Source organism: Centroberyx affinis, unplaced genomic scaffold, assembly GCF_046629955.1.
Source record: "Centroberyx affinis isolate AG114_WGS23_722 - 3 ecotype Tasmania unplaced genomic scaffold, CSIRO-AGI_Caff_v1 ptg001168l_1, whole genome shotgun sequence".
Taxonomy (NCBI): domain Eukaryota; kingdom Metazoa; phylum Chordata; class Actinopteri; order Beryciformes; family Berycidae; genus Centroberyx; species Centroberyx affinis.
Window position 1 is genome coordinate 12,501 of NW_027279699.1, and position 25,000 is coordinate 37,500.

At 43.3% G+C, this 25,000-nt stretch overlaps 1 protein-coding gene across 1 annotated transcript in view; it reads left to right on the forward strand.

Annotated features, from left to right (window-relative positions):
- The window catches only part of frem1b (Fras1 related extracellular matrix 1b), a 33,614-nt gene that overhangs the window by 82 nt on the left and 8,532 nt on the right, over positions 1 to 25,000 (forward strand). Inside the window, exons 1-15 of the mRNA XM_071524235.1 lie at positions 1 to 140; positions 947 to 1,041; positions 1,241 to 1,497; positions 2,769 to 2,965; positions 5,318 to 5,641; positions 7,299 to 7,407; positions 7,917 to 8,048; positions 15,406 to 15,750; positions 16,575 to 16,717; positions 17,723 to 17,919; positions 19,108 to 19,198; positions 19,309 to 19,476; positions 19,772 to 19,980; positions 22,697 to 22,790; positions 23,237 to 23,489. The exon at positions 1 to 140 is cut by the window's left edge and continues 82 nt beyond it. Coding sequence (XP_071380336.1) covers positions 1 to 140; positions 947 to 1,041; positions 1,241 to 1,497; positions 2,769 to 2,965; positions 5,318 to 5,641; positions 7,299 to 7,407; positions 7,917 to 8,048; positions 15,406 to 15,750; positions 16,575 to 16,717; positions 17,723 to 17,919; positions 19,108 to 19,198; positions 19,309 to 19,476; positions 19,772 to 19,980; positions 22,697 to 22,790; positions 23,237 to 23,489 — 2,754 coding nt within the window. The remainder of the gene's footprint in view (positions 141 to 946; positions 1,042 to 1,240; positions 1,498 to 2,768; positions 2,966 to 5,317; positions 5,642 to 7,298; positions 7,408 to 7,916; positions 8,049 to 15,405; positions 15,751 to 16,574; positions 16,718 to 17,722; positions 17,920 to 19,107; positions 19,199 to 19,308; positions 19,477 to 19,771; positions 19,981 to 22,696; positions 22,791 to 23,236; positions 23,490 to 25,000) is intronic.

Consider the following 25,000-nt stretch of genomic DNA (forward strand, 5'->3'; position numbering starts at 1 on the left):
GCGTGGAGGTGACCCGGGGCCGCTCCGCCTTCCTCACCCAGAAACAGCTGAAGATCAACGTGGATCAGACCGCCGACTGCAAGGTGGAGGTGGTCCTGAACGAACCGGTCACCCAGAGAGTGGGCCGGCTCTCTCCACAGGTGGGGAAGGAAAGGTCTGCTGGAGGGGAGGAGGAGTACAACTGGTAGCAGCAATAGTACTAGTATCAGCAGTAGTAGTAGCAGTAGTAGTAGTTATTTCTACTTGCACTTTTATTGTTATTTTCTTATTAGTTTTATTATATTATATTTTATTTATTCATTTCCATTTTTTCTATTTAAACTCATGTTCTTTTTTTTTTATTCTCACTTTTTATGTTCAGCACTTGGAGTTGCATTTGATGTATGACTTGCTATATAAATAAAGTTTCAACTGTAGTAGCAGTAGCAGTAGTATTAGCAGTAGTAGCAGTAGTAGTAGTAGTAGCAATAGCAGTAGTAGTAGTAGCAGTAGCAGTAGTAGCAGTAGTAGCAGTAGTAGTAGTAGTAGCAATAGCAGTAGTAGTAGTAGTAGTAGCAGTAGCAGTAGTAGTAGCAATATCAGTAGTAGTAGTAGCAGTAGCAGTAGCAGTAGTAGTAGCAGTAGTAGTAATAGTTGGAGAGTTGGCAAACTTTCTCTACAAGTGGGAAGATCTACAGTAGTAGTAGTAGTAGTAGAATTGGTAGCAGTAGTAGCAGTAGTTGTAGTAGTGGTAGTAGTATAGTGGTGGTAGTACTAGTGGCAGTAACAGCAGGAGTACAGGTAGTGGTAGCAGTAGTAGAAGTGTGATCATATGTTCAGGTTCATCTTCAGAGAGGCTGAAGATGCTCAACTCCAAAACAACAAACGGCTCCAAAACTTACGGCTCATAAAAATTGCAGAGGCCTTCATCTGTGTTATTGGTGAGCTGCTCTGTGTTGTTTTTCAGGTATTTGACTGCCACTTCCTAGAAGACGAGGTGAAGTACGTCCACAATGGCAGTCCTCTACTGGAGGAGGACACAGTGATGCTGAGAGTCTACAGGTCAGTTAGTAGCTGCAGTAGTATTAGCAGTAGTAGCAGTAATACTTGTTTTCCAATCTTTTAGACAGATTGGAAAACAGGGTTGGCCTGTCAGGACCTTCTACCACTACTAGTAGCAGCAGCAGTAGTAGTAGTAGTAGTAGTGTAGTAGTAGTACTCTTTCATGTATTTTAACATGCAGTATCATATCTGTGTTCAGGTTCACAGACTCTGACACGCTGATGGAGTCGGTGGTTCTGCTGGTCCGGGTTCTGGAGTCCCGGTCCGGTCTGGTGGAACTGGGCAGCGTTCCTCTGGTGGTTCCTCAGTTCTACGGTCTGTCCAACACCATCGACGGGTCTGTCCTGAGCATCCGAACCCGGCCGGACCTGGCCTGCACCGTCAGACTGATGACCGACACCAGCGCCCCGTCTCTGGGTCAGCTGGTGACAGAGGAGGACTCCGCCCAGAGGAAGGGTTAGTCCAGATCATCAGAGCCGTCCGATGGGACAGTTGGGACGGGGAGATACAGTCAGTCTTTTTTAATCACAAGTCCTGGACCAGTGAGCAAAAGTTGATCTTTTTCAAGGCTAAGCTCTGGGACAGTGAGCTAATGTCAGTGGAGTTAAACTTGGCCTTTTTAAGTACAGATAACTAAAGTTGGTCATTTTAAAGCCCAATTATTGGAACGTTCAACTAAACTATCTGCTATATATATTTGGAACACATATTGGTATTACTATTGTGACTATTTCTACATAGACCTGCTGTGATACACTGCTCATCCTTTCCTGCCGGGAAAATGCATTTCTCTCACTTTCCATCCACAGAGCTTGTTATTTGCATTTCAAAACATCATGCTCATTTCACAAAATTTCCAGAGATCTGTATGGGCAGAAATATGTGTCACTAGAAACTGAAATTGAATTATTTATATTTGAATTGCTCAACTTGAATAATTGCATTAAAAAACTGAATCTGAATAGCATAATTTGAAATTGAATTTATTAGTTTGAAACTGAATTCCAGTAAACTTGAAACTGAATGTAATATTATGAAATTGAATTCATTTGCTCTGAAACTGTATTCAGTTCTCACAATTCAAATTCAAACTAATAAATTCAATTTCAAATTATTATTCAGATTCAGTGTTTCAATGCAATTATTCAAGTTAAACAATACAAATTCAAATTATGTGATTCAAATTCAGTTTTAAATGCAATTATTCAAGTTGAGCAATTCAAATTCAAATATAAATATTTCAATTTCAGTTTCTAGTGACACATATTTCTGCCCAGAGACCTGGCTCTAGGTTTGTGATGCGACTGTGAAGCCTGTGTTCAGTGTGTGTGTTCAGTGTGTTCAGTGTGTGTGTTCAGTGTGTTGAGTGTGTGTGTTCAGTGTGTTGAGTGTGTGTGTTCAGTGTGTTGTGTGTGTTCAGTGTGTGTGTTCAGTGTGTTGTGTGTGTTGTGTGTGTTCAGTGTGTGTGTTCAGTGTGTTGTGTGTGTTGTGTGTGTTCAGTGTGTGTGTTCAGTGTGTTCAGTGTGTTCAGTATGTTCAGTGTGTGTGTTCAGTGTGTTCAGTGTGTGTGTTCAGTGTGTTCAGTGTGTTGAGTGTGTTCAGTGTGTTAAGTGTGTTCAGGGTGTTGAGTGTGTTCAGTGTGTTGAGTGTGTTCAGTGTGTTCAGGGTGTTGAGTGTGTTGAGTGTGTTCAGTGTGTTGAGTGTGTGCCCTGCTCCTCGTCTCTCAGGCAGAGAGGTGGCCCTCTGTCCGGGGAACACGGCTTGTCTTCACGGCACCAAGGAGGTTCGCTTCCTGAAAACCGGCTGCCAGGAGTTCCTGAGCTCCGGTCTGAAGTACCGGCACCTCAGCCCTCCGTCGCCCGAGATCGACTACGTCCCCATCAGGGTGGAGCTGAGGGAGCAGGCTACCAGGGCCCTGCTGGAGGTACGGGCAGCACCCGGAAAGTACTGTTAAAGTTAGTTTACCGTATTTACCGTAAGACAGGCCTTTATTTCTAATTCCCTCTGTTTGATAAGTATATTTGCTCATATTTTAGTACGAAGCCTCCTTGTTTTCTGATCTGCTTCTGTTTGGGTTCGTTAGGTAGACGTTTTTTTGTTACTGCGATGCATTACGATAATTACAGTAATCGACAGCAGCATGCTCCAGAGACTTCTGCCAGGAGTTTATCGGTATCCACCGTTGTTTTTAGCTGCGACCAGCAGCTCTACAGCTCGCTCTGTTGGTCAGTCTGTCGGTCGGTCGGTCCACAGAAATGTCCCCACCCTTTATCGGCCTGTAGCCGCACAGTACGTGGTCGCAGCTATGGCGAATTCACGCTTGTTTCCTTTGTTTTTTTCCCCGGTCTGTATTTGGGGCCGGCCTTTATTCGTTCGTGTCGACCACGGCCCCGGCCGTTATCGGAGACCCGGCTTTTAATTGACTACCGGCCACTATTAGAGGAAATACGGTAGTTTAGTTTATTAGTTTATTTAACAGGGGCCATGCACAACACAACCGTTGGGCCAGAGTTAGCTATATAGCTAATTTACAGCTGCAGTCCCTGGGCAGGAAGATATTAAAAACAATACAGTACAATACAAACAATACAATACAAACAATTAAAAACAATACAATTAGCAAAGTTTACAAACAGTACATCACATATAAAACAACGTCATACAAAATATACATTATAGTCTCCATGTTGGAAAACAGTTGGTTCCATACAAGAGTTTAGATCAGTGATCACATGATTGATTTGTCTTGAGCCAAGTTTTAAGTGTTGCTTTAAAAATCCTGAAGCTGCATTCTCTGATCTGGGCGGGAATTGAGTTCATTTACATGAAAAGCAGTTTTCCTAAATTTATCCGAGCGGTCTCCTCTGACTGATGCCCTGCTCTCTCTGGCACTGTCCCTGCAGAATGACACACAGAGTTTAAGTGGTGGTGACGCAAGATCATGAATTAATTTATACATCAGGCACATATCTGCAAAACAAAGAAAACTGTCAAAGGTCAATAAATTATACTTTTGAATGATGGTACAATGATGGCAGCTCCTTGGTTTTTTTATCAAGAATTTTCACAGATTGTTTGTAAAGAGTGTATAATGGTTTTAGCGTAGTCACACCTGCCTGGGACCAGCTTGTAGCACAGTGAGATAAGTGCGAGGAAATCATAGTCATAATCAATTAGTTAAAGGAAGAAGACTGGTGCTGCTACTCCTCAGTGGTTTATTGTTGAAATTCTTATTCTTGATGAGGAAAGTTAAAGGCAAAAGACTCTGTAACTCTGCTGGAGGTACAAGCAGCATCCACTCCTCTCACACTACAGAGTACAAAATACTGCTGGAGAAAAAATACTTTTAGAGGAAGAGGTTTAGTAAAGCTATTCTGAAGTGCTTTATTCTTCATATGCAGTGGATGAACTCGTAGTCTTCTGCCATCCACTGGCACAGAGAAACGAGCGAAGAGGCAGACAGAGGTGGAAAGTCGAATCTGGAGCTTTTCCAGGTGAGATTAGCATCTCAGAGGAGAAGTGTGTGACTGGCAGCCACCATGTGTCCCACTTCCATGTGATTCACACTGTTCTCAGCTCAGTGGAGGTGGAAGGATGTGGAGCAGGAGGTTCAGAAAGCTTCCAAACTCCTGAAGGTTAAAACTGGAGACTTTAAACACGTCATCTGCCTCCTGACAGACTGGGACTCAAACAGGGAGTCGTGTCTGCTGCTGTTTTTAACAGGTACATGTGTCCAGTAGCACCAATACTACAACTTGTTTCTTTTCAACACATTTAACAGCTGATGTCGTGACAATATGTGTTGCTGACATCATGCTGTACATCATGTGGAAAAATGACTAAAAGTGTGTCTGTCCCAAACTCCACACACACGCCCAAAAATAGTAAAGGAAAAGGAAATGTAGAAATGAGAGATGCTCTTTGGAAAAACGGGACGACTTTGTGGCAAACAAAGAATCACAAAAACCCAAGGCGACTTTGTTTTATATGGCTCCCAAAGTGGGGCACGGGGACCTTGAGGGGTCCATTTTGCCCCCAGCAAAATGAGGAGCAGTTACATTTCACTATTATGTCATTCATTAGAAATCCTCACATTTTCCTACTGCCATTTTCTACACAGAGGCTTGTGTAGCAGGAGGAAAGTTCTGCTGATGTTGTTGCAATTCCTATTTCTTACCGATAGATTATTTTATGCCCCTTTTGATCAGTTTGCTGCTGATTTAGAACCGACCAGACAGACCGTTAACCCCTTCCCCCCCCCCCCCCCCTCCCCCAGACGGAGGCGGTGTGGTTGCCAGTTCTGATCCACGGTGCCATGCAGAACCAGCCGCCCCAGGCCGCCTTCATGGCCTCCTTCATCCTGGAGGTGGACCAGTTCATCCTCACGCCGCTCACCACCGCCACGCTGGACGCCAAGGACCAGGAGACGCCGCAGGAGAGGCTGGTGTTCAACGTGACCGCCCCCCCCGCCGAGGGCTACCTCACCCACCTGGACGACCACACCAAGCCCAGCGGCTCCTTCACCTGGCTGGACCTGCATGAGATGAGGGTGGCCTACCAGCCGCCCAACAGCAGCCACACGCACCGCAGGAACTACGAGGTGCTGCAGCTTATTAGCATCATAATATAAGTAATATAAGGGATAATAACCAATGAGGTGTCCATTATCAGGAATTAATGGACGACGGGGAGGCCAGAATCGTCCGGCGCGCAGCGGAGTCCATTAATTGATAATGGATTCCTCGAAGGGCATTATCCTGCTTATACCATGGTCACTTGCCAAAGAAAAAAAAATTAAGACCATTTATAAATTTCATGCGTTTTGTAATCAAAATCTAAAGTTTTTCACAAGCCATAACTCAGTTTCCCTGGTAACACCTGAGGGTTTGACTAATACCTGGAACAATCATTACCGTCCCATAAGGTTCTTATGCAACGGAAACGTTGTTCACTGCTCCAGTAAATAGGACGAACCTTAGATAGGACTTGGCAGCAGGAGATATTTCTAGTCCGCTCAGCTCATAGAACCCTTTGGCTCAGCTAGGAGCCAGAAAGCTAACGTTATGCTGCAACATTCAGAGTCAATAACAAACAGTAAATATAATTTGACAGTATGTTTAACAACAAGACTAGCTAGCTATCAGCCATGTCATTGTCCCCAAATCAATATCAAGATTTTCACGAACAAACAAGGCTCAAACGGAGGTTTTTACTGCGTCCCTGTTGCTATGGTTACTCATTTTTGATACAGGCTGATAGAGACACTTTTGGATTTCCTTCTTCAGTTTTACCGACATCAGTGTGACCAGTGTCAACCAGAGTTGAATTTGGGTGATTCAGGCTGATGAGACGGCTGTGATTTTACTAAAAAGTCCATAAAATTACTTTTAAGAAGAGATTTATAATATAATAATACAGATTTAGCCAGTTCCTCAGGCAGCTTCTTCAGCCGCGTCACTTCAGATCAGAGCTCATAATCATTTTGAAGGTTTGTTTTACGCAACTTGGTGCCAGGTGGGTGGGGTTTACCACACTGGGGAATAAAATGAGTGCCAGAAAGTTTAGAAAGTTACAGGAATTTATTTTTTCTAACTGACAACTCTGATAGTCTGAATTGTCCTGTTGGATAAACCCCACCCATCTGATGGTCGAAGCTGGTTAGGATACAGGATGTAAGATATAGGATGTAAGGATACAGGATGTAGGATGTAAGGATACAGGATACAGGATACAGGATGTAGGATACAGGATGTAGGATAAAGGATGCAGGATATAGGATGTAGGATATATGATGTAAGGATACAGGATGCAGGATAAAGGATGTAGGATATAGGATGTAAGGATACAGGATGTAGGATACAGGATGTAAGGATACAGGATGTAGGATATAGGATGTAGGATATATGATGTAAGGATACAGGATGCAGGATAAAGGATGTAGGATATAGGATGTAAGGATACAGGATGTAGGATACAGGATGTAAGGATACAGGATGTAGGATATAGGATGTAAGGATGCAGGATAAAGGGTGCAGGATATAGGATGCAGGATATAGGATGTAAGGATACAGGATGTAGGATACAGGATGTAGGATATAGGATGTAAGGATACAGGATGCAGGATATAGGATGTAAATCAGGATAAGACGTATTTAAAAACGCTGTTTGAACCAGATCTGTTAGCATCCAGTTCTCATTTCCTAGATGAATTTCCAGTCGTATATCTTGAAATATTCTGTCGGTCTCTCCTCTGCAAGGTGGAGTTCAGAGCGATAGATGGCTCCTACATGACCAGCCCACCCATCTTGGTCCACATCTCCATCAGAGCGGCCGAAACAAACGCACCCAGAGTCTCCTGGAACATGGGTATGTGACCTCATCACAACATAATCACCGACACTGTAGATTGTTCAACTTTCTCTACATAACTACTGCAATAATGTAAAAACGGACATGAATTTGTATTGTACTATTTCTATTATTTCACAGTATTACTAATAATGACCAAGGAGGCTGAATGTCAGACAGCTGAATGGATGTTTAGTCCACAGGAGGCTTTCTTCATGTTAAGTTAGATAAACCACATAGTGTTTAACCCTAAGCTTTAAAGGGAAAATCCACCATAAAACACTTTAACATTATTCTTGATGTTCTTTTCATCTCTGACTCCATCCAGTACTTTGTTGTGTTTTTCTTCTCGGTGGATAACCGGCCAATCGTAGACGAGGTGACGTCACCTCCAGATATTTCCAGTTTGATATGAGAAAATATTTCAGGATCTAAAATATCAGCGGTAAACAGACTGATGAGATCTAACAGAGGAAGAGGATCCTTTAACTTTTTCCTTTAAATTCTTCTTCATCTCTGTTTTCCAGGCCTGGACCTGCTGGAGGGTCAGTCTCGACCAATCACGTGGGAGGAGCTGCAGATAGTCGACAACGACAACATCGACGCCGTCTACCTGGTGGCGGTGGACGGACCTCTGCACGGCCGCCTCAGCGTCAGAGGTGAGGGGCAGAGGTCAGAGGTCAGCGGTGATGTCACGGGTTACGGGTCTGTCTAACGAGCTTCTTATCATCTCATGAACGCTAATTGCCTGTCAGTTTTAACAACGGTAAGAGTGTGATGAGTGGTAATTGTGTGTCAATTTTGATTTGTGGTTTGGAAGTTTTTTTTCACAATTTAATTATTGCTATTATTATAAGTCATCAGTCATTATTATACACACAGGTTTTCAGATAAAATAACATCTAAAGCATTTAGCTGCAGCTCTTATCCAGAGTCACTTAGAATCAGAATCATTTTAAATTCCCAAATCACTAAAAGATAAGTAACCAAACTCTGAGAAAAAACATACAACAAATGTACTTGATATTTTTCTCAAACAGTTTAAAGTGGTAAATTGCGAGATCCATCTTTCTTTTCTTCAGTCTCCATCTTCCTCCCTTAGACCACATCCACACTGATACGTTTTCGTTTTAAAACTCATAACTTTTGCTACGTTCAGGCCTGGCGTCCGCACTGCACTTCTGACCCCTGAAACTGAGACTTTTGAAAACGCTGCTGACCCCGTTTTAGTTTGAGTGAGAGGAATTATACTTGAATCACACTCTTGTCTTAATTGGAGTATTGGAAATTTCTGTATTATTGCACACATGTAAACGCGAAGCCTCAGTGACTGAGAGAAAAGTCCAGATCTGATCTGTTTCAAACCCGGTTTCACGGCAGTTCGTGAAATAGTCACAAAATTTAATCTATTGATTCGTGTTCATGGACACGATTTTTCAATTTTTTTTGTGACACTGAGCACGACTTTCAAACTAATGTATTTCAATTGGAAGTATCTTTCGTGCCTGCAGCACGTTTTTTTTTTTTCTGTCAGTCGGGACTCAGGAAGTAGTTTGACACTGAAATAAAACGATGGCCAGTCGGGGTGTTGTGGTCAGGGGGGGCGGGGGGCGTATGGTTAGGGTTTCATACGTTTGCCTTCCTTCCACGTTTGCCGGGGTTAGGGTTAGGGTGTCCCAGCGTGTTCAAAGTACATTTCAACCATAAGCCACATTGAAATTTTTCACAATTGTTTTTCTTATTTAACCCTGACCAAACCATTTCTCTAACCGTAACACAAGTTGTTTTATTTGCCAAACTTACGTTTTCAAATTCGTGGTGGAGGAACGTTCTTTAGGTCGTGTTCATTTCACGAAAAAAATGGCAAAATCGTGTCCATGTACACAAATCAATAGATTATATTTTCGTGACTATTTCACAAACTGCTGTGAGACTGAGTTGAATGTTTGCAGCTGACAGCAGAGAGGAAGCTGTGATCAGAAAACAAGAAAACAGCTGAACACACCTCAACACTTTCCTGATCAGACGCAGCACACGATCTGGATATAGATTAAATCACTGTTGTGTTTCATCAATTGATGATCAAGTTGAGCAGAAGGGACATTTATTCATATCCACACACTCAAAATCTGTGTTTTACAAATCACAAAAAATTATTTTTGCACAGATTTTGAGTGTTCAGATGCCTTTTTCAAATCCATAATCCTCCAGCTCCGGCACCTCAAGCCTTAAACCGGGTGAGCGGTGTCTTTACTTCAGTCCAACCACATTTATTTACATGAAATGGATTTATGGATTATTATTACCCAGTTTACACGCTCTTGACACATCTCTCCCCTCATAACCCCGTCCTGTAATCCTGCTGGTGTTCTGACGCGGCGCCCGGAGAATTCCCAGAGAAAGTCGCCTGGCCTTTTCCGCCCTTTTTCCTCCATGTGCTCGCCGTCCGTGCGGGACGCGGCGCGGCTGGGGAAGCATATGTCTAGTGGCCCTGCGTGTGTTTCCTAATCAGGTGTAAAATGGGCCGCGGCCGCTCGGCCCGGGGCGCCGCGGCAACGAGGCAACGAGGCCGCCTCCCTCTCCGTCCTCGTCTGTCCCTTCCACCCCAGCGCATAGGGAGACGGCCCTTTGTTTAAACAGATTGGAGGGACTTATGCCATTTCATGCCGCCGTGCACAGAGAGCAGATGCGCTGTCCCCAAACAGGTCCTCATCCTACCAGCTAGGAGGCTGCGGAGGGGGGAGGAGGGCGGGGGGGAGGGGGAGGGGGGAGGAGGAGGTGGCAGCAACGCCGCAGGGAGAGGGAGCTAACCTTTCATGGCTGCTTTAGACACAGAGAGAGAGAGAGAGAGAGAGACAGAGAGAGAGAGGGGGGGTAGAGAGAGAGACAGAGAGGGAGAGAGAGAGACAGAGAGAGAGGGGGGTAGAGAGAGAGAGGGGTGGAGAGAGACAGAGAGACAGAGAGGGAGAGAGAGAGACAGAGAGGGAGAGAGAGAGACAGAGAGAGAGGGGGGTAGAGAGAGAGAGGGGTGGAGAGAGACAGAGAGACAGAGAGGGAGAGAGAGAGACAGAGAGGGAGAGAGACACAGAGAGAGGGGGAGAGAGAGAGAGACAGAGAGAGATAGGGGGAGAGAGAGAGAGACAGAGAGAGATAGGGGGAGAGAGAGGGGGGGGAAGAGAAAGAGAGGGGGGGGGGAGACAGAGAGAGAGAGGGATGTGTAATTTCAAAAAACTTCCTCCTGACAAAAAACTCCTTTATATCTGAGTGAGCCTCTAGCTGCTGTTTATGTAACCTGCTGAAAACCTGAGACAGAACTGACCGAAATATTTCCCATTCTTTCCTTTATGTGTGATTGAATAATTGCAACTTTCTACTGTTCAATTATCTTTGTTGTTATTATTGCTACTTTTTCTTGATTATCACTGTTTTGCTTTGGCAACAGATACTGTTGTATTTAATGCCAATAAAGCTCATTTGAATTGATAGACAGAGAGAGAGGGAGAGACAGAGACACAGAGAGGGAGAGAGACAGAGATAGAGAGAGGGAGAGAGACAGAGAGAGAGAGAGGGAGAGAGAGAGAGAGAGACAGAGAGGGAGAGAGACAGAGAGAGAGAGAGGGAGAGAGATAGAGAGAGGGAGAGAGAGACAGACAGAGGGAGAGCTGGAGACAGACAGAGAGAGGGAGAGAGAGGGGGAGACAGAGAGAGAGAGAGAGACAGAGAGAGGGAGAGAGAGACAGAGAGAGAGAGAGGGAGAGGCGGGTTTGTTTTGAACCTTGTCTGAAGGGTCTCTCAGGTCTCTCAGGTCTCTCAGGTCTCTCAGGTCTCTCAGGTCTCTCAGGTCTCTGGTCTCTCAGATTTAAAGACAGGAGGCGTTTTGAAGCATTTTGATGGCGTCTTGCTTCCATATTTCAGTGTGTTTTCAGTTCAGTTTAAGGAAGTAAAACAACTTTGGTTATGGTTATGGTTAGCTTCAGGGTTTGAGAAGTAAACAGTGCCGGCACACAGTGTATTCATTTCCTTTGCTTTTGATATTTCTCACCAAACAACAACATTTCGCCCACAGTGGGTCCATCAGGTGTTTTATACTGTTTATCTCCATCTTCAGCAGCAGGTTTCAGATCTGCAGAGATGTGCAGACAGGCTCACAGTCCGGCATGAAGACTTGTTGTCATGAGTTGGGAATTGAACCCTAGTCCTGTCTCCTCCTGATCCTTTCTGCACATTTCTACCACTTTTCCTGCACCTTATTTGCATTTTAAAGCCCTGTTCACATGGGACTGGTATGACCTGGGGACCTCTAGTCATTTGTAAGAATCGTGGAGGTCGTCTGTGATCTTAATCCCGTGTGAATCTGCCATGTCAGTAATTTGTAAAGTAAAAATTCCACCGCAAATTACCTGCCATATTTCACCAAACACAGAGGTCATGTGATAATATGTGAATCGGCATCTCTGTGATTTGGGGTCGTATTTTTTATTTTTTTCCTCAAGGTTTTTTGTTTTCTCCGCGTCTTTTTCTGCCTCTTTTCCGGTCCAGGATCATGGAGGCTGTGCTGGCGATTATAAATGAAAGTTTTGACAGCATTCTGGGTGCATGCTAATTTTAGTAATTTTGATGAGAGCAGACCCCGGTGCTCAGATGCTCCTCTCTCTCTCTCATATCTCCTCTCTCTCTCTCATATCTCTTCTCTCTCTCTCATATCTCCTCTCTCTCTCTCATATCTCCTCTCTCTCTCTCATATCTCTTCTCTCTCTCTCATATCTCTTCTCTCTCTCTCAGATGCTCCTCTCTCTCTCTCATATCTCTTCTCTCTCTCTCATATCTCCTCTCGCTCTCTCATATCTTCTCTCTCTCTCAGATGCTCCTCTCTCTCTCTCATATCTCTTCTCTCTCTCTCATATCTCCTCTCTCTCATATCTCCTCTCTCTCTCTCATATCTCTTCTCTCTCTCTCATATCTCTTCTCTCTCTCTCATATCTCCTCTCTCTCATATCTCCTCTCTCTCTCTCATATCCCTTCTCTCTCTCAGATGCTCCTCTCTCTCATATCTCCTCTCTCTCTCTCATATCTCCTCTCTCTCTCTCTCAGATGCTCCTCTCTCTCATATCTCCTCTCTCTCATATCTCCTCTCTCTCATATCTCCTCTCTCTCTACTGTCAACTATCAAATAAAAGCAAAAACAGAATCATCTTCAGCGGGGCAGGGTAGTAGTTGGATGTTTGGTGGAACTTCTGTCCCATTAGGCGACTCTCCATCTCACCTGCTCCGCTCCACACTCAGCATCATTTTAATTACTCAGTCTGGACCGCTGTGTGTCCGCCCCTCCATGGGGGAGGAGCTGTCAAAACTTTGGCTCCCGTTCCACTCTGGGCCGACAGGAACCTGTTAGTGGATCCCAACGTGGATCAGAGGGAGTTCTGGCCCGCCGGCGTCTCTGAGGAGAGGGGGGAGGGGGGATGGGGGGGGGGGGGGGGGGTGACCCTCGATCCTGCGACTCGGGACGCCGACGCTGGGGACAGTCACCGCAGGGTCGGTCCAACGCCTTCAGCCAAATGGATGGCTGCCTGTCCCTCCATGCACACACACACACATACACACACACACACACACACACACACACACACACACACACACACACACACACACACACACAGGTCCTCCCAAGTTGTGAAACAACGCGTTCGTTTTTTTGGGCCTGTTGCCCAACGCCACCTTTGGGCCCAATTACCAAGTAGTTTCTGTCTCTCGGACGCGTCCCGGCTCCCCTGGTAAAGTTGCTAATGAGGTTCGGCTCGCGACCGTTCATCACTCAATCTGTCTGCTGACCTTGCCCTGCTGTCCCGCTGGCAGGCGGAGGAACGCCGGGCAGCGCGGCACGCTCGCCCCGGGAAGGACGCCATTTTACCCACCGGTGTTCCCGCAAAACCCCAGCCAGCGCGCGTTGCCTTCAGGCACTAAGAGAAACTTGTTATTTCCAAGTGACAATATGCGTTCGGTGAAAATACGGAGTATGTGTCGGAAACGCTAATTGACTCAAAGCGTGAAGCTTGGCTGGAAAGAAAACATGTCCGCCGGTCGGCCGGTCAGCTGACGCTCTGCTGATATACGGGACAGCAGAGAACAGCCAGCAGCAGCCTGTGACAGATGGACTCGGACTATATTTAATCAATGTAGGACAGAAAGTGTCAGTGAAGTTTAAATCCCACAACTCTCACTCTGAAGCCGTATCAAGCTCAGTCCCCTTCAATAAAAGCCTGTTTAATGAAATCATTTTGTATTTGAACCTAAAATTAATCATGTAGTTTAATCATGAAAAAGTCTGAACACTACAAAGCGCATCTGACGTCTGTTTTGATGTTTTGAAATGAAATATCTCCACTTACAAAAAATCCTCCAATGACATTTTCTAGAAACACTGTTTATACCATGTCTTCAGCTTTTTTCTTTATTTTTCCCTTACAGTGTTCAAAACACTCAGGACCCAGAGAAATATTCTGTACATCTGCATACATTTCAGTTTATTTTCTCTTTTCTATCACTATTTCTATTACTAACAGAGGCTGCAACAGAGAATAATGTGCAAACTGAACAGAAAAACTACCTTTTAAATAGACTTCTTTTTAAAATTTACTATTTATTTACTTATTTATTTCAATTTTACATATTCTCATTACATACTTACGTACATTTATATATACATATATATTTATATATACATATACAATATATATTTAATATTTAGTAATCCCTATAAGTATATTAAGTAAGCAGTTGAGCCTGTTGCCATAGACTGTAAAAAGTCATCTGTAAGTAACATCTGTAGGTAAATCCATACGTCTCATCATCATCTTTCATGTTGAGCAGCACATGTTCACATAACAAAGCAATTTTATTGCTTTTTTTGTTTATTTTATTTATACTGTTTTTATTGCTTATTTTATATTCTCTGTATGTGTTTATCTTCTATTGTCTTTCTCCCTGCTGAATCGTATTACTTTGCTGCTCCAACAACCTAATTTCCCCACAATGATCAATAAAGTTTTATCTTATCATATCGTGTCTTATCGTATCGTATCGCATCTTATCTTATCGTAACGTAACGTAACGTAACGTAACGTAACGTAACGTAACATAACGTATCGTATCGCATCTTATCCTATCGTATCTTAACGTAACGTATCGTACTGTATCATATCTTATTTTATCGTAACGTAACATGACGTATCATATCGCATCTTATCTATCTTATCGTAAGGTATCTTATCTTAACGTATTGTATCTTAACGTAACATATCGTACTGTATCTTATCTTATCGTATCTTATCTTATCGTAACATAACATAACGTATCTTATCTTATCATATCTTATCGTATCAAATCGTATCGTGTCTTATGTTATCTTATCGCATCGTAATGTAACGTAACATATTGCATCTTATCTTATCTTACCTAACCTTACTGTATCGTATCTTATCACATCGCATCGCATCTTGGTGTTCTGTTATGTTTAATGTCAGCAACCCACTAAGTCAGTTTCCTTGTATGTGCAAATTTTGTCAATAAATATGGAAAGAGATTAGTGCCAGCAGAGATTGTATATGAATTACACAGATTTTAATTTGTCATGCTCATATTGAGTTGTTGAATTCAAAAAATACATTTGTTAAATAAATGAATTCAAATTTGAATGAGTATGGCACTTTTTGTCTTTGAAGGCAATGGCTTAAAATTGAATGTGGTGATTATTGAATTTAACTTTTAACTAATCTCAAATTCAGTTTTCTCAGCTCAAATTCAGACTGAGCTCTCTGAGACTCATCTGGAGAGTTAGGAAAAGCAAACGAGCAAAGATTGAATCCAACATCGGAGAGCGAACTGGCACTACTGAATTCAGCTGTTCAGTATGAGCATGACAAATTCACATTCATGTGATTCAGATTCAGTCCCTGATGTCACAAATCTCCTCCCATGACTAAACCTGATTCTGAAGTTTCTGCCTGTCTCTGTTCCCAGGGGGGAAGGCCTTCATGTTTCGTGTGCGGGACCTGAGGGGGGGGGCGGTGGTGTACCATCACTCTGACAGCGACACCACCCGCGACCACATCGTCTTCCGCATCAGCGACGGCCGCCACAGCGTCCGCCACAAGTTCCCCATCAACATCCTGCCCAAGGACGACTCGCCGCCCTTCCTCATCAACAACGTGGCGGTGGAGGTGCAGGAGGGCGGCGCCGTGCGGCTGGAGGAGTACATGCTGCTGGCCTCCGACCTCGACTCCAGCGATGACTACATCCTGTACCGGGTAGTCTCCGCCCCCCGGGCCGGGCAGCTGGTCAGGAAGAACTCCGCCCACCAGACAGGTGAGGAGGGACGGCAGAGATTTGATTTGATTTGATTTGGGAAATAGAAGAATATGTGATACAAAACAAATGATTCATCTATACCAGTGGTTCTCAACGTGGGGTCCGGGGACCACCAGGGGTCCTTGAGGGGGATCCAGGGGGTCCCAAGCAAATTGATGAAATGTTCATCTTCAGCATTATTTCATTTACAAGAAGTTAAAACAATTAGAAGATGTAGAAGAATGACTGTTTTACTCTCAGATTTGGGTTTGAGAGACAAAATCTCATCAAATGTGGTCTGTGGCCCTAATGTGGACTGAATCTGGGGTCCTTGATATGAAAAGGGTTGAGAATCACTGATCTATACTGCCCTACAAAGGCAAACAGCAGTAAGTTATTTTGGTTGACAAAATCACAATAATCACAACATGATATCTCGTGATATAGCATTACACTGCTTGGCCTGTTACGTGCGCTATAAAAAAAGTCTAAATTTGTAACTAAAGCGTGAAATCTCAGGTGCCAATCATCCAATTTTACCAAAACTTGGAGGGATGCTGCATTTTGGCACTTTGTTGTGTTACTCTGACCTCTGTCCTGGTGGCTCAGTGGGTTCAGGTGCGCACCATGGAACAACGTCCTGAAACATGGAGGGACGATGCAGCTTGGTGATTGGGGGACGACATGTTTCAGTTGTCTTACAGTAAAGCAGTAGTCTGGCTTGTCAGCCTGGAGCGTTGGAGACTGAGGTTTTGCGTTGACTCCCCTCATCACATCATGCAGTCAAAGCAGGTAACTGGTTCCCTGTCTGGATCACATGTCTCTCCCTCCTCGCCCTGCAGGTGAAGCAGTGGACAGTTTCCTGCAGAGAGATCTGTTCCAGGGTCAGATCTACTACCAGCACTCTGGAGACGAACTGTTCGAAGACTCCTTCGACTTCACGCTGTCCGACAGCCACCAGCCGCCCAACCTCTCCCACAGACATGTGAGCAGGAGAAGATTTAAAACCGCAAAATGCAACGTTTGGCCTTCAGGCAGCAGAGTGTATTCTGCAGCTCACTGTGCATTTGCTGCAGAAACAAATTTCAGCAGGTTCATGTGAACAGACATATGAATCAAGACTTTTCCTTGCACAATTGTATTTTTTTATTTTATTTTATTTGCACACACATAAAACCGCATAAAAACTAGATAATGAAAAAAAACAACTAGAAGGGCACTCGGAGAGCGCAGACCAAGGTTGATGCTATTATCGCTTGTTCGTGAGTCGGATCCGGATCCGCTCCAAAATGTATGGGTTCTTCCTTGGCCCATGCTGCACCCTTCCACCAAGTTTCATGAAAATCGGGCCAATAGTTTTTCCATAATCCTGCTAACAGACAAACAAACAAACAAACGGCACCGAAAACAAAACCTCCCACTGAGCAAAAGATGTGATTTCAACGTCTTGTCTATGCTTTAGCTCTCATATCGCCCAGGATCATTACAGCTATGTATAGACCTATTTTAGACCAAGCAGTAAATACATTATTACAATGAATAAACATCTGTAAATACCAAAAATATGCACCAGAGAAGTCCTGTAGACTAGCCTACAAGATAATTATCTGAGCACAAGAAGTCATTTCAACATTGCGTCTATGCGTAGCTCTCATATAGTCCAGGATAATGTTGTCTCTGTATAGACATCTAATAAACTTTCACTTTTCAACCCCATTTAAACTTAATTTAGCCTAGACGGCTATGGCCATTTAGACGTGTTTTAAACGTCTAATCAACGTAAAATTGCTCGGTGGGCTCCCTGGTGGAGGTAAAGATGTGACAGGAGAGGTCAAGAAGCCACAGCCTTATACAACAGACCTCCCCTCAACTTAAGGAGAAAAACAAACAATAAAAAAAAGGAAAAAAAAAAGAAAAAAAACTAAGCTAACATCACACAATATTTTAGAGAATTTAATAATTTGTACTGTATGTCTGAACCCCCCCCCAGACTGTGGTGGTCCATGTGTTCCCGGTGAAGGACCAGCTGCCGGTCGAAGCCCCCGGCAGCGTGCGCTCCCTGGAGGTCAAGGAGTCAGAGGTGGTTCAGCTGACGCCGGCTCACCTGCACTTCACCGACAGAGAGCATCCAGACTCCGACCTGGCCTACACCGTCACCCGGCCCTGCTTCAGCCCACTGCACCCTGGGTAAGGAGGGCAACATCACCCACATTAATAATAAATATTTAGAATCTCTTGATCTTTCTTAATTTCTTAAAAATGGGTTTTAAGAAGAGATTTAAATGACTGAATTTATTTAGGTAGCCTTGGCTCCTCAGGCAGGTTGTTCCACAGTAACAGGGGCAATTAAAGGGGAAATATCTGGTGTTGTGCCAGGGCAACAAAACAGGTTTTTCTTGGGATAGGGGTGCTTGTCAAAAAGTCTCAATAACATTTTATTTGATTTGATTTGATTAGGATCCCCATTAGTTGATGCAGAAAACATCAGCTACTCTTCCTGGGGTCCACACAAAACATATGACAAGGAAGAAACCATCAACACACAAAAAAGAAAAAAACAACAAGTAACAAAAGAATAAAAATAAATAAATAAATAAAATAATAAGTCAGCAATGCACACTAAGATCTAATGCGAACAAAGCATATGACAAAGAATAAACCAACACACAAAAACAAGTAACACAAAAAAAAAAAAAATTAATAAATGAATAAAATTAAAATAATAATTCAGCAATGCACACTAAGATCTGATGTGGACAGCCATGAGGTGTTGCTTCACATGTTTTTTTGAAACTAGCTTTTGAAGGAGATTCTGACTCAGTGAGGACGGCAACTCCCAAAGGCAGACTGCATTGTTTCTCTTAAATAATAAGAGAAAGAATAAAGAGAAATACGGAAGAGGATTAGGGCCACATGTGAAAAATTTATTTGAGTTCTGAGTTTAAAGTCAGAATTCTGACTTTTTTCTCAGAAGTCAGAATTCTGAGTTTAAAGTCAGAACTCAAATAAATTTTTCACATGTGGCCCTAATCCTCTTCCGTAGAGAAAGCTATGATCAAATAAATAATATAAATATAAAGAGAAAGAATAAAGAGAGATATTTTAACAGAAACAATGTTGCAGTCTGTCTTTGGGAGTTGCTGTCATCACTGAGTCAGAATCTTCTTCATGTTAAAGGGGCAATATGTCAGAAAGTGGTTTGGGGAGTTTTTCTTCCATCCAGAAAGTGAGTTTCAAAGAGTAATTGTTGAGTCATTGGTATTGATCAAGAACCCTATCAACCCCCCAGATATATTATGGTCTGTTTGTGTAAAAAGTAAAAACCTTATTTATTGCCCCTTTAAGAAATAAAATGTAAGCTCTTTGTATTTTCAGGTTAATGGATGCAGGCCGTCTGTTCTACACAGACAGCACCAACAGCATGAAGAAAGACCCCATGGTGCCGGTGCTGAAGTCCTTCACACAGGTTCAACATTAATAACATTAATACCTAACATTAATACTTAACATTAATACCTAACATTACAGTAATACAACACAGCAGTAGTAAATGCATGTTGTTCTCTCCTCTCCCAGCATGCAGTGAACCATATGAAGGTGGCCTTCATGCCTCCGGTGGAGGACATCGGCCCGGAGCCGCTGTTCGTCCAGTTCGTCTTCTCCGTCAGCGACCAGCAGGGCGGCGCCCTCAGCGGCCTGATCTTCAACATCACCGTCACCCCCGTGGACAACCTGACGCCAGAGGTCAGAGGTCATACCGGCCACACTCATGACCCACCAACACTTACTTTACCCACCTTTTGGTTTACAGAAATAGAGTTGACCTCCTTTTCAGGCTGACATCAATCATTATGATTCAGTAAAATCATAGTATAAATCATAGTGCTATCAAACTGATTATATGATATATAGACATATAGACATATAGATAGATACATAGATAGATAGATAGATAGATCCAGTGTAATCCAGTGTAAATTTAAGATCCAGATTTTGATCTTTTTAGTTGGATTTTCTGTGTGGTTCTCCCTGTTCTCAGGTCTTCACCAACCTGCTGCGGGTGGAGGAGGGCGGGGGGGCCTTCGTGACGGAGGAGCACCTCCTGGTCCGGGACGGGGACAGCCGGGAGGAGGCGCTGCGGGCGGAGGTGCAGCGGGGGGCGAGCCACGGCCGGCTGGAGCTGCAGGGCAGGAAGCTGCAGGAGGGAGACGCATTCAGCCTGCAGGACCTGAGAGGACTCAGGCTCAGGTGTGTGTGTGTGTGCGTGTGTGTGTGTGTGTGTGTGTGTGTGTGTGTGTGCAACCTGGGCTTTCAGGTGACTTAACCCCCCTCTGGCGGCCATCTTGGAGGTCCTAAACTCTGTGAACAGCTGATTGGGTCTCAACAGAATTGAACAGACGGTTAATTTCTGTCTGTTTCTGACTGAACTGATCATTTCATCACTGATCCATCTGATTGATTTAGTGTTTAGATAATGTCAGCTTGTTAGCTAGCTAACCATAGCATCTGGTCAGCTAACCATCATTGTCTGGTTAGCACACTAGCTAACGTATCTAGTAGCAGCTAGCGTTAGCATGTTGACATTAACATCAGTGTGTTTGCTGGCTAGCTAGCTTGCTAACAGTTTGTTCAGGTTAACTGAGCTGACTCTTCTCAAGCTCCAACTCTTCATGTTTTGGAGTAGAGACTAGGGCTAAAGACAAGACAGTTTACTGTGTCACAGTAACCTACATTTGGAAACAAATCCACCTTATCACACTATTCACTTTTACTGAGAACGTTACTGAATGGATCTACAGCCACACCACAACAAGCTGACTCAGCTGCTCTCTGCTGACAGCTGCTTCACACACATTTACACTTTATAATAATAACTTTATTTGTATAGCACTTCTCTAAAAGCAAAGTTTACAAAGTGCTTTACATACAATAAAAAAAAAACCAAAACAATGATGCAGAATTTACCACAATCAAATAAATAAAACAGTGGAATAATAAACAATAAATAAATAAATACAAAATAACAAAAAAGGAATAAAAGGTAATACAGGGGATAAATGGATGCAACTAGAAAACGAACAGACATGCAACTAAACACAGATGCAAACAGATAAAAGTGAACGTGAAGAAGAAACACAATTACAAAATAAACAATAAAAAGGAGATACACTGCCATTAACTGCCACTTTATTAACTAACAGACAGTTCTACAGTGTTCCTCCATCATGGAGACTCAGCTGGATGGAGCAGATTTGTGACGCAGCTGCAAAGCATATTGATATATCAATGAGTTTAAGAGTCAGCACCAGTGCCATGACAATATTCCTGTGAGAAAGATCATGTAAGACAAGTAGACAGAAAGGAAATAACAACGCCATAATACAAACCAGGTGACATGTTGTTCTGAGGTGTTGCTGGATATCTGACTGCAGTAACATGGAGGCTAAACCTGATCAAAGCTGTCTGAATATTGAAGTGGGCTAAGACAAATTAGATGATTACACCCCTCAATTGGATGATTACATGCTGCGGACACGTAAACAGCGACCCACATGAACTCTCTTGCATGTAAACTGTTAGCCCACTCCGACTTTGATCCGATTTTGGTGGATTTTCTGTTTACAGTCTCCATGTCACCAAACTCACTGATCCAGCAGCTGAAACCCACAGTGACTTCAACCAAACCACAAGCCTCCAGGCTCAGTGAGGAAATACGTTCAGTTTGGTCCGTGTTTCGGAAGTGGGGAATTAAATGTGGGTGAATGAGTGTTTTCTTCCTGTGGGTAGTTCGCCTCCTGACCCACACACACTCTGAGATACACTGGGGCACAGCTTCAGGATGGTTATGTTCAGAAAGGTTATCCCCCATTGAAACAAAATGGTGCCTACTCACCTCAAAACTGAAAGAAATGTAGATTTTTTTTTTTAAAGAATAACAGCTCACTGAACTCCTTGGTAGTTTACAAAATGAAGACTAATCCTCTGTCGCTGCTGTTTCAGTTCATTGATATTGAAAGATGAACTTGGTGATTTATTTGGAGCGTATCTATGTTAGAGAAGTCAGAGTGAACCCACACACATCTCCTTTCCAGGTGCTGAGTCGAAATAGTTACTTCATGCAAATTCAAAAAGACTCACAACACTGTGGCAGCTCCCAATATTTTGCTTACGTCTCGGGCTCGAAACGTAACGTGAATTTTTTTAATGTAGAATAAAGTAAGCAAAATATTGGGAGCTGCCACAGTGTTGCATAGCGTATCTATGTTCCCAGGGTCCTATGTTCCCCAGATTTATATGGCACATAATGGGAACATGACAAAGGGTCCTATGTTCCCAGGGTCCTATGTTTAACCCTAACTAACCATATTAAGTGAATACAGAGCTGGGAAACATCTTTTTCAGGTTCCCATTATGTGCTATATAGAGCTGGGGAACATAGGACCCTGGTAACATAGGAATGACTCCATTTATATTTTAGTATTTTGGAGGCAGATTCGAGTTTTAGCTCTACAAACATTTCTCGGTGGCAGAGCTGCTCTGGAGGCAGAAATAATCTGATTGGTTGAGTTAAACATCAGTGGGCGGAGCTAAAGAACCACAGATTGGACTGAAGCTCAGAGGAGGAAGCTAATATTTTGAAGCCTGCTACCTAGCCTAGCTACCAACCAAAAAAATACAATCTACCATACTAAGTTATCTAGGTTAGCTGGTTAGCTAGCTGACCTTCAAATTCAAACTAGCCATACTAGCCTATAGCTAGCTAGGTAAGCTAGTTAGCTAGCTGCTGACCTTCAACATCATGATGTCATGGGAGTGAAGGAATTGCTATATTTTTGTCTATTTTGAGTTCCTTCTTTGCCATTCAAATTTGCCAGTTAGCTGACCTGCACTAATAAAAACTGGTTCTTTGGCTCCGCCCACTGACCTCTCCCTGTAGCAAGTGACAGGTCTGTCTGTGTTGCAGGTACATCCATGATGACTCTGAGACCACTGAGGATGCTGTCGGTCTGACGGTGACAGACGGACATAACTCTGCTGACGTCGTCCTCCTGATACAGGTGAGTCCTGCAGGTGAGAGTCCTGCTGATACAGGTGAGAGTCCTGCAGGTGAGAGTCCTGCTGATACAGGTGAGAGTCCTGCAGGTGAGAGTCCTGCTGATACAGGTGTGAGTCCTGCAGGTGAGAGTCCTGCTGATACAGGTGAGAGTCCTGCAGGTGAGAGTCCTGCTGATACAGGTGAGTCCTGCAGGTGAGAGTCCTGCTGATACAGGTAAGTCCTGCAGGTGAGAGTCCTGCTGATACAGGTGAGTCCTGTGTGTTCATTAGTTCATTTGTTGGTTTGTTTGTTGGTGTGTAACACTTATTGCTGTTTGCAGTGCACAGTGTTCAGGGGGATTGCAGTTTGCATTGTTTAGGAATCCAAAAAGCCCCAAAATGACGACGACACTTAATAGGAAGTAATTTCACTTCTGCTAAAGGAAAGTTTCCCTCCCGGTGTCCTCAGGTCCTGCCGATGAACGACGAGCCCCCCCAGCTGGAGGGCGGCCTGCGGGGGGAGCTGAGCTGCGAGGAAGGGGGGCGGGTCCAGGTGACGGTGGACTACCTGTCCGCCACCGACCGGGACAGCGACGACTCCAGACTGACCTACATGCTGGCCAGGAGTCCGTCCAGAGGGGAGCTGCAGAGGGCGGGGCTGACCGCAGACAAGTTCTCCCAGCAGGACCTGCTGCAGGGAAACATCTACTACGTCCACACCGGTCAGGAGGCATCATGGGAACTCGAGCTGCGTTCATGTCCGATGGGAATAACTGTCAGGAAGACTTGGAAGAGTTCTCAAGTTTAAACTTGTTTGAAGCCTTCAAACACCATGATTGTAGTTGAGATGAAAATTCTTCTTTTTGCTTGATTTATTGAAATTAATATATCATTATAAATGTTGCAGTGACATATTAATTTTAAACAAAACGAACAAAAGGTGGTGACAGAACTGGTGGCAGAATTCAGGAGCCTGAATATCGACTGTTTTTCCCATGTGACATGAACGCAGCATCAGTCAGATAAACTGCAGCAGAGTTTTGGGTGGAACGAGTTACCGGAAATGACAAGTAGTGTAACGAATTACTGTTTCTATTTCAGTTATAATGTTAAAGTTATCAATCAAAAAAGTTATTCAGATTCAGATTCAGATTCAGATTTTATTTACTCTAGACCACACATCGTGGTATGGAGTACAAACATAAAACAGAACAGCTGTACAATGGTAAACAACCAGAATAAATCTTAAATTAAATAGATCACAAATTAAGTCATTTAAAGAGAGGCAGAACTTTACTCAGAAATGCACCCAGTTTACAGAGTATCCTTGGTTTATTTGTCTGCAATAATAATATAAGTTTAAACATAGACGGGTGGTTTACAAAGTATTTTGGCAGGTACTTCTTTCTATTCTCAACAATTCTTGTGTTTTCACATTCAAACAAAACGTGATATTCATCCCCCAGACAGTTGTCATTACAGAAATCACAAAACCTTTTATTCCTTTCCAGACCTTTGTATCTTCCTGTTATTTTGGGAAATCTGCTATTAGAAACTCAAAAATTACAAACAGCCTGGCCCATACCTCCTGTTTTCACAAAGTAGATACTTTTCAAACTTAAAGTCTTCTTTAAATTCACGATATAAATCCCATGCTGACATGATGACTCTAAAGCTCATAACGCCACTTCTGCAAAAACTGATCTTTTAACCTCTGCTCAACTGCCAGCTTCAGCCCTTTGATATTATCACACCTCTGATCCAACCAAAGGGAGGAGAAACCACATTCATCTAATATATTCTGAACAGATGTAATCCATGGTGATACATACGTTCCAGTGATATACAAGTTAAATAAACAATTATACATTGATATCACCCCTATCACCTAAATATCAGACTGAAGTTGAATTATCCAAAACCATCAATTCCCAGTTCAAATCCTTTTCCTCAGAATTGTCCATCGTCCGTTCACATTAAGCTAATTTAAATGAGAGATGTTTGTATTCTCTGAGTTGATATATTCCCATTACTTTGATTATATCAAGCTGAAGGATGACAAGAACATTTGACACCAACGCTGTTTGGTTTCCTGAACATTCGCAGGAGAGGAAACTGATTTTTGAAGTTTGAAGTCAACCAAGGACTTTAGTTCCCTTCTATCCAATACAAATACCATGATGTGGGTTCATTCCTCAGTTTCTTTAATTAATTATTCTGGAAGAGCAGCTGT